General features: G+C 41.1%; 1 protein-coding gene across 1 annotated transcript; it reads right to left on the bottom strand.

The window, feature by feature from the left end:
* Positions 1-1,018: 1,018 nt before the first annotated feature.
* Positions 1,019-6,155, bottom strand: LOC124289236. Its single transcript, XM_046725841.1, has 4 exons — positions 6,028-6,155; positions 3,589-3,712; positions 3,198-3,363; positions 1,019-1,119 (listed from the first exon to the last, which is right to left on the bottom strand). Exons 1-4 carry the CDS (start codon positions 6,153-6,155, stop codon positions 1,019-1,021), a joined length of 519 nt encoding a protein of 172 aa, XP_046581797.1.
* Between the last annotated feature and the right edge of the window lie 4,406 nt (positions 6,156-10,561).

Below are 10,561 nucleotides of genomic sequence, written 5' to 3'. Positions count from 1 at the left end.
AGCATTTGGACTAAACTGTGTCACCAGATGTAGCATTTGGACTAAACTGTGTCACCAGATGAAGCATTTGGACTAAACTGTGTCAAGATGAAGCATTTGGACTAAAACTGTGTCACCAGATGAAGCATTTGGACTAAACTGTGTCAACAGATGAAGCATTTGGACTAAACTGTGTCATCAGATGAAGCATTTGGACTAAACTGTGTCAACAGATGTAGCATTTGGACTAAACTGTGTCACCAGATGAAGCATTTGGACTAAACTGTGTCACCAGATGTAGCATTTGGACTAAACTGTGTCACCAGATGAAGCATTTGGACTAAACTGTGTCACCAGATGCAGCATTTGGACTAAACTGTGTCAACAGATGAAGCATTTGGACTAAACTGTGTCATCAGATGAAGCATTTGAACTAAACTGTGTCAACAGATGAAGCATTTGGACTAAACTGTGTCATCAGATGAAGCATTTGGACTAAACTGTGTCATCAGATGAAGCATTTGGATTAAAAATGTGTCAGCAGATGAAGCATTTGGACTAAACGTTTTAAAAGATGTAGCATTGAATTTAAACTGTGTTACCAAATGTAGCATTTGGACTAAACTGTGTCACCAAATGTAGCATTTGGACTAAACTGGGTCACCAAATGTAGCATTTGGACTAAACTGTGTCACCAAATGTAGCATTTGGACTAAACTGTGTCACCAAATGTAGTATTTGGTCTAAACGTTTTAAAAGATGTAGCATTGAATTTAAACTGCGTCACCAAATGTAGCATTTGGACTCAACTTTATTACGAGATGTACATGTAGCATTAAGTAACAAACTGTACATGTGTCACCAAATGTAGCAATATGTTAACAGCCGTAGCATTACGTCTAAACTGTATCACCAAATCTAGTATTGGACTCTATTATGGAATGATGAAGGCGTTGGCCTCGTCTATCTCTTAAAAATCAACCAATCAATTACCGGGTTTTACTTTTTAGTTAGTGTCAGACATAATCTATGGGTGGTCTTATTCCTGCCTGGTAAGCCGCTTGATGATATTACGATGTGCAGGGAAGTCCCGTATCAAGTCACTCGCTCGGCCCAGTTCCCAGTCCCTGAAGTCAAACCCTAGAAAATATATTAGATGGTGATTAATAATAATTATAACAATAACAATTGATTTGTAAAGCTCCTAGTATCCATTGACAGGTGCTCGATGGTGCTATGACAAAGGTAAAACCAAATTCATGCACATATAATCACACAATCCTGAAAGTTTAGTGGAATGCTGAGTGTATGAGGTGGGTTTGGAGGAGAAACTTGAAAAGGTCTTTGGATTTGGTGTTTCTTAGTTCACATGTCACAAAGTTCCTTAACTGGGGACTGCAAACTGTGAAGGCAGGGTCAGACATCGTAGAAGTAGACAGGCTGATTAAGTAGAGCCCCATTGGCAGATCGAAGTGCACGTTTAGGAGAATACAGGGAGATCAAGTCCTTAAGGTATGAAGGATAGTGACCATTCTTGAGGCAGTCGTGGATAATAATACAAATCTTGACGATAATTCGAGAGGAGATGGGAAACCAGACTATGAGTGCATGGTTTCGAGGGAAGGAGTGATGTGTTCAGTTCTAGGAATATTTGCGATGCATCCAGCTAAAGTACTGTCGGAAATAGAAAAAAACTGTATTTTCTCATTTATCTCTACAATTTATGTAGTTGATATGTGCAAGTGTGAAATATATATGTTAAACTAAGTTCGGCCTAACTACAGTCTCAGTGGTAGGGACATAGGAAACGTAGAAAAAGGACTTTACTGAGGAGAGATTAGTGCAGAAATGAGCAATGCGTTTTTTTCTAAGTCCAAAACGATTTATTTGGAACAGACCATGGCTTTATGCAAATTAGTGTGCGACCATATTGTATTACAAAGGACACTTTTTAAATGCCCATTTTGAAATTAGACGTAGCTTCATCGATAGCTGGCGTAAAAAATAATAACTTTCATGCTCTAACTATTAAGGATGTAGCTACAATGCAGTCACTGTCACTATAAAAAGAAGCAGATAGGAGGGTTCGTCTCAAAAGCAAAACCTGTGTCGCAGACGATCGTTGGGGTCGGGCTGGGGGATAGAGATATCAGCTAAGATACGATAATCCTTTAGGGCAATTATACTGGGGAAGTACACAGCATGTCATAACAATTTACAAATAATATCCAGTCCTGTCGATCTTCGCGATTGGGTGGTCATGCCACCTATATATTTTGAGACATGTAATACGATGCGTTTCTATGGTTATCAGGTATCATACTCTTTTACATATCTCAACATAAACTATGCCAGGTGAGTCGACGGTCCGTCGTCATACCTGGCTGAGAGACCTAATTGCCATCTATAGTCTGATCTATTGTTGTCAGCGACTATTCGTGGTGTTTCTAAGTTTTGCCGATTTTACGAGTAAACATGCTTTTCCGGATATCCTATTACGCATCCCACTGAACACCCAGTTAGGCCGAAGTGGGTTATTTCGACATATTTGCAGTTGTGTAAATTTTAGGGATACAGAGTAACAGACTAAAACCAGTTTTTTTCTATTTCCGACAGGACTTTAGTTCTGAATTCTCTGTAACTTGGCTATGGCTTTATTTGTAACATTTACATAGAGAGCATTGCAATAATCAAGCCTGAAGGACAAGGCACTGCATCAACAACTGATGATTGATGAAATTGGTGATTGTGACTGATAAAGGGGACTAACTGATGATGACTAATTAGGAACACTATATGCACGACCGAAGGACGGATGACTGATATAGAAGAGGTGGAAATAACCCTTATTCAAAGCTACTTTTCCCAAATATTTATTTATACCTAGCCGATAGTGTCCACATTCGGAACATTTTGTTACCATCAATCTATAAATATAACAATTAGGCATTATTAGTTTATTGGTTTTTCTGTGCACAGGGAGATCCGTGTTAGAACTGATCTTCAGCAACCCATGCTTGTCGTAAGAGGCGACTAACGGGATCCGGTGGTCAGGCTCGCTGACTTGGTTGACACATGTCATCAAATCACAATTGCACAGGTCGATCTGCATGGTAAATCAGTGTACTATCTAGTCCACAAACGATTTTTTTACAGGCCGCAACGTAAACCTGCAATACTGTGGAATGTGGCGACAGACATCCAACAAACTGGTTTACCTGGAAAAGCAGCATCTCCGATAAGTACAAATCCGGACCCTTTTACTGGCTCGACAGCCATCCAGGTTGAGTCTGGCATTATTGCTTCATATACACAGTCATCATCTTGAAAGACATCACACAGGTAGACCGTGGTCAGAGTACCGCTCTTGTCGATGGTATGGACCTACAACAGAACATAGTTCAGCTGCCTATAGAATTGAATATCCGAGATTAGAAGACCAATGATGAAATATTTTTCAACAACAAAATCATTTTTGTCATGTGGTATTTGGTTTCCGGTTATTTTCTGGAATAAGAGAACGCGGGCCCTCAAACACTGTCAAAGAGCAGATTCTAACATATACATATTTGATTAAATTCAAAAATTGAATTTTATCGTCATGTTCACCTGAGCTTTCCCTCCTGCATGCCAGTAGAAGATCTCTTCTTCCTTCAGCCTATGCCAGGCACTGAAGTCATCCTCCTCAAGGAGGTAGTATATATTAGTCCCCGCTGACCGGACCACTCTGAAACTGAAGGCGGAGCAGGTAAACAAGATGAAACCATTCTTGCACGAGTAATAATTCGAGGACATATTTACGATGATGATGATGATGATGACGACAACGATGAGGATGATGATGATGGAGGAGGAGGAGGAGGATGAAGAGGAGGGTGGATGATGATGATGGATTATGATGATGGATGATGACGATGATGGTTTATGATGATGATGGACTATAACGATGATGGTGACGATGATGGATTATGATGATGGATTATGATTATGGTGGATGATGACGATTATGATGATGATGGATGAAGATGGATTATGATGATGAATAATGATTATGTGGATGATTATGATGATGATGGTTGATAATGGATTATGATGATGATGGATGATGGTGGATTATGATGATGATGAATAATGATGATGGTTGATGATGGATTATGATGATGGATTATTATGATGGATGATGATGGATTATGATGATGATGCATGGTGATGGGTGATGGATTATGATGATCGATGATGACGATGACGATGATGATGATTTTATATTTTAACTGGATGGTTTAAGTTATGTGTTTTTAATTCAGGTATATCATTTGAAGATCATATATACGTTTGGTTGGCATTGTACAAATGAAAAACCATTACAAGGAAAACGGTTGGCACTTTGTATTTAGATCAGCAAAATATTATATAATGTCTGTTCAACGGTAACAGCTCCATTCTTCACATAGTATCGACGATTCCAAATATGTCGAAGATCCAGTTGGAAAATTACACAACATAACAGAAAGCACTTAAATGTATAATTCTATTATTCCTGATGTCCTTCTCTGCTCGTCAAAGAAGGATGAGTCAGTCATGTCATCATAATGCAAGTATAGTCATAGTAAATTCAGAGTTGACATTTTAGTCAATGTTAGCAATGTCAAGATCACGGGAACATGTAACAGGTTCACCTCTACATGCTGAAGTACACAACAGGTTCAACGGTTCCTCCTACAGCTACAGCTTCCTGTACATGCACAGATATGAAGCTGAAGAAGGTCCACGGGGACGATTTAGTCTAAACTTATTTGCAACTTTATCACAGAGGAATATTTGATGAGGATCTATTACGACAGAAACGTATTGCTTTAAATACAAAACATTAAGTGCCTACAAATGATACTAAAAGATATTCCTAGATAGTATTTCTATAAACATTTTGCTTCTACTATAACGTTCAAAACAATATGCAAGCCTCAGTTTTAGTAATATGTAATGATATACACACAGAAATTACCATGACACTATGAGCGTCGATCATTGCAAGTGGGGTACGATGGCATGCATGAAACAAGTAACAAGCCCGATCACATTAGTACCCTCTTACGACAACATGGGTTGCTGAAGATCAAAATTTTGACCTAGAATTTTTTACGGGTCCAACATATTTGTGAACCTGTGAGAATGTTTAATGAATACCTGTGAGAATGGTTAATGAATACGTTTGAGAATGGTTAAGGAATACCTGTGAGAATGGTTAAGGAATACCTGTGAGAATGGTTAAGGAATCAATAGTATTAGATCATTCCAAATGCTATTATAGACAACACATTGTATGTCGCAAATATCAACTGGTCTCTACTTAAGTCGTACCTCACAGAGAGAATTGTCAAGTTACATATAATCACTATCAGCTATTCCATACACGCACAGAAGTTGGTATAGACGGTGGCAGACGAGTTGGGGAAGCTCTCGGATGGTAGTTCAAAATGGTGTACAAGAGACTGAAGACAAAAGTCAGCGGTAGAGTTGAAGACAGCGGCAGCCATGTTTTATTATGGTTGGCGAATAATGGCCGAAATGGTACATAAAATGGTAATCACGTGACAGCACGCACATCGGGACCGAGCGGCCAATGTTCCCGTTTGGAGACCCGCTCTGTCACTGACATTCAGAAGCCGGACGTCGATTCTTCATCGTCGACGTAGACGTTGGTGAGGCGACAAATGATGCATTGTTGTGCACAATTTTTAAACATGATCTGAGCATTCCAAAACTGCTATTTTGATGAAAATCGGCCAATCTAAACCAGAGTTATTGAATTAAACCATAACGTTATCGGTTAAAATATTACTATAAATGACCTGCTGCGCCTTAACAGGGCTTCAAGACCATTACTCAAAGGGCTGAGTGTTGACGAATGGCTTTGATGGTAGGTAGGACATGATAGTTAGCTCCCTTAGCAGCCATCCCTTGAGACCTCGGATGTAACCCCCGCGTAAAGCTGGATTATTGAGCGTGACGTTAACAACAAACAAACAGCAAACTCCCTCACTCACTTACTCTGGTTCGGACACCGTGACATTTCTCTCGCTGCGCCAGTTCTCTGAGAAGAATCCGCCCTCAGGGTGGGGCTGCAGACCCAGCCGTTCCACTAGCAATTGTACAGACCTGAAATGCGATGTGCACATTACGATACATATTTCATTCAGTTAATGGTAAATATTTGTTGTGTAACATTAAAATATATATAAATCCATTTTTTACATGGAACATTGCTGAGTGCGGAGTTAAACAATAAACAATCAAATTAAACCTATATATTTGTGGGGAGCATGGTGGGCGAGCTGGCGAAGGCGCAAGGCTAGTCATCCAGCGATCGTAAGGTGTCTGGGTCGAGCCCACCTGTGACCGGGTGTAAAAACCTTGGAGTCACCTTTGTGTGCAGACTCTTTCAGTGTGTTGTCACTTAAAAGAACCCACGAATCCGTTGGTATATGACCAGATGGTGGCCACATGAATACGTGCAAACACCTAGTTGCGGGTACAGCAGTGTGCAGTAAAACCAGCTGTGAATGGGTACCTCGTAAGGATGGGAACGCCACATTAACTTGGTTGGCCTAAATGGCTGTATGATTCCAAGGGAGCTGTGATTGATGATACTATGTGCCATTTGAGATTGACATAAAATGATCGAGGGAAAATCAAAGCGCCTTTGAGGAGCTGGATATTGGCGCTATAGAAATAACATATATTGATATATACTCTCCCAAAAAAGAAACGCATCATGAAGATAGTAATTTCATGTAGCAATGAATTAAAACGTGATTCATTTTACAAAAGGTTTTGCTCTGTTTATGAGTCCTATGGTCCAACAAAACGCACCATCCGTAAAATACCCGTATTTAACAGCATGATTTTCAATTTCGGCATGTAGTGTCACAGAATACACAATTCACATGCAATGCACGTGAAAGTTGGGGATCAGATAGTCTCAATGATGGGTATAAAAGGTTGATCGCTGTCTGTCGATTATTCACTGTATTTGGAATATTGTTGACGAACGCAAAATGCCACGTCTAAGTGAAGCCAACCGTCATATCGCCATTGGTTTGCTTGAAGCTGGCCAGTCTCAACGTGCAGTTGCCCGATACATGAATGTTCACCAAAGCACCATTTCACGGCTCTGGGAGAGAGATATGGCCGGCAGAATTCGGTAGCAGATGACCCTCGTAGTGGGCGACCTCGAGCGACCACTGCGGGCGCAGGATCGCTACATCCGGGTACATCACCTGCGTCATCGAGACAGCTACGGCGACCAGTACCGCTCGACAAATACCCGGATTGAGGAGGCTTTCTGCACAGACCGTCAGGAACAGGTTGAGAGAGGCTGGTTTACGTGCCAGAAGACCTTATTTTGGCCCTGCGCTTCGACAACAACATCGTCGACATCGAGTTCAACGGTGCACCAACGTTCAAGCCTGGAACCTACCGAATTGGCGTGGAATCTGGTTCAGTGATGAATCACGATTTCTATTAGAACGACGCGATGGAAGAATGCGGGTGTACAGACGTCGACGTGAACGTTTCGCCGACGCTTGCGTTCCCCAGGTGGACAGAATCGGCCGGGAAGTGTTGTGATGTGGGGGGGAGATCACCTGCCGTAGAAGAAGTGATCTGGTGGTGATCCAGGGTAACCTGACAGCTCAACGGTACTGTGACGAAATCCTACGCCCACACCTCCTTCCAATCATTGATCGCCAGAGGGAGTTGTTTCAACAGGACAATGCCAGGCCCCACACAGCACGTCAAACCAGAGACTTCCTCCAGAACCTCAACATCAATGTGCTCCCCTGGCCCTCAAGATCACCGGACTTAAACCCGATCGAACATCTGTGGGATGCCCTGGACAGACGGGTGCGACGCCGTAACCCTCAGCCCCAGACACTTCAGCAACTCGCACAGGCACTACAGGCAGAGTGGGCTGCAATTGGGCAACACGAGATTCTGAGACTTATTCGTTCGATGCCGAGGCGATGCCGTGCAGTTCTGGATGCCCACGGTGGTCACACGAGGTATTGACTTCAGCGCCACCACACGTCTCCATGTGACACTCAAACTGACTTTCCTCGAGTTGGTGCCAAAGACGGATAAGTCTGCATTCCCAGTGTGCAATTTCGCTATATTTCATTGACTCATAAAGCCTACAAGATGTTTCAAAATAAACATAAAAATACAGTTGAAATTCCTATATGCGTTTCTTTTTTTGGGAGAGTATATATATATATATATGTGTGTGTTCATTCAGATAATGGTTGTCAGTAGTCAGTCGTTCTGACAACACGTTCAGTGTACAAAATACTGATGTTTCGATAGCATATTCTAAACTGAAATATTAGTATCCACCTAATTGTAATATACTATCCCAAAAAAGAATCGCATTGGCATTTTGTATTTTTATAAATCTATTAATTGCCTATTGTGTTTAAACAATCGTGAAAATATGTAACAAAAGTGTTGATAACATGATTTTACAGAATTGTACAAGTCAAAAATCGACTTTACCTGAAAATGGTGATTTTGATGAGATTTCTTACAAGGATTAAAAAGGCATCGCCACAACGCAACAGAAATCACCTTCCAGTTGAAATTGTGCAGCAAAGAGCATGCACTGTCTGGCTATAAAAATCCAGATTACTTTCGGAAATCGGCACTCGTTTTGAAGAAGTTTCAAGGTCAAATCACTACGCCACGTCTTGACGCTGCGACACGGAACATTGCCATTGAAAGAATGCACGCTGGAGATTATCTTCTTCTAAACCGATATAAAAATTCATGTACTAAACTCTATTTGTGGACGAGTTATACATGTTTAAAAATACAACATTTTCGCAACAGATTTCTGGGTTATGCGTTTCTTTTTGGGAATAGTATATGTCCTTTGTCACATCATACGTACTGATTTTCAGATGTGCGACCCCCATGTTCGGTTTGTGCCTGGAAAAAATGGAAAAGAAAAAATACGCAGGCTCGTTAACGAACTTTGACATGATATTCGTCCTCTTATTCCTATCATAAAACGTGAACGGGTAAATTCGAATAGTTATGGAAATCTAAGTGCAACGCATGGGACATGGGAGGGTGTTTTGAAATCAAAATATTCTACGACACAGGGGGCAGGATTATCCAAAATAAGCTTGTTTGGGGCTGTCCCACTTACTGGTACATAGCTTACAAATATATATGTATTGCAACAATTTTCTATTCATTATTGTCAAAATTACAATAATATTATTTTGAATTTAAATGAGATAGGGAATGAGGCTCATGATGAGAACACTTCATAACTTCTAGGATTATTTGGCTGTCCGTGATTGTCTTTCTTTTTCGTGTTTCCAAACGCCACAGACCCGTGAAGATCCGGGATAGAATAGGTCTTCAGCAACCCATGTGCTTGCCATAAAAGGCGACTATGCTTGTCGTAAGACTGGATCGGGTGGTCAGGCTCGCTGACTTGGTTGACACATGTCATCGGTTCCCAATTGCGCAGATCGATGCTCATGCTGTTGATCACTGGATTGTCTGGTCCAGACTCGATTATTTACAGACCGCCACCATATAGCTGGAATATTGCTGAGTGCGGCGTAAAACTAAACTCACTCACTCACTCACTCCAAACGCCACATTCAGCAATTTTCCAGCTATGTGGCTGCGGTCTGTAAATGATCTAATCTGGGGGGCGGTGGGGTAGCCTAATGGTTAAAGCGTTGGCTCGTCACGCCGAAGACCCGGGTTCGAATCCCCACATGGGCACAATGTGTGAAGCCCATTTCTGGTGTCCCCCGCCGTGATGTTGCTGGAATATTGCTAAAAGCGGCGTAAAACCAAACTCAGTCAGTCAGTCAGTCTAATCTGGACCAGACAATCCAGTGATTGATCAACGCAACTGAGATACGACAGCATGGGTTGCTGAAGACTAGCACTGCGCGGTATTACCGGTTTACCGGTATATCGCAATACGCTTTCAAATACGATACGTATTGCAATATTTTTTTCTAAGAACCGGTATTTTGGGTAAAGAACGTATATGAAGTTTTTGTGATTATCTTATGGTTTGAATTAAAATCTACACCTACTGTCATTCACAACAAATGATTTCCTTCGTTATTCAATGACAAAACGGCAGACTGTAATACAATAAATTCTTTAAAAAAGAAAATAGAATCCATGACTGTAACCTAATTTGGAGATTGCTGTTATCAGAACCATAACATATATGTTACGGGACTGTGTAGAAAATAGGATTGATGAACACATTAGCGCCACTCACTGTCAACCACTTAGGTTCACAATATATCGCAATACGGGTACCTGATTCGCAATATATCGCAATACGGGTACCTGATTCGCAATATATCGCAATGCGGGTACCTGATTCACAATATATGGCAATACGGGTACCTGATTCGCAATATATCGCAATACGGGTACCTGATTCACAATATATGGCAATACGGGTACCTGATTCGCAATATATCGCAATACGGGTACCTAATTCGCAATATATCGCAATACGGGTACCTGATTCGCAATATAT

This window comes from Haliotis rubra, unplaced genomic scaffold (assembly GCF_003918875.1).
Source record: "Haliotis rubra isolate DU_JTF1 unplaced genomic scaffold, ASM391887v1 Scf437, whole genome shotgun sequence".
NCBI lineage: Eukaryota > Metazoa > Mollusca > Gastropoda > Lepetellida > Haliotidae > Haliotis > Haliotis rubra.
Note: the sequence above shows the minus strand (reverse complement) of the source record. Positions and strands in the feature narration are given on the sequence as shown.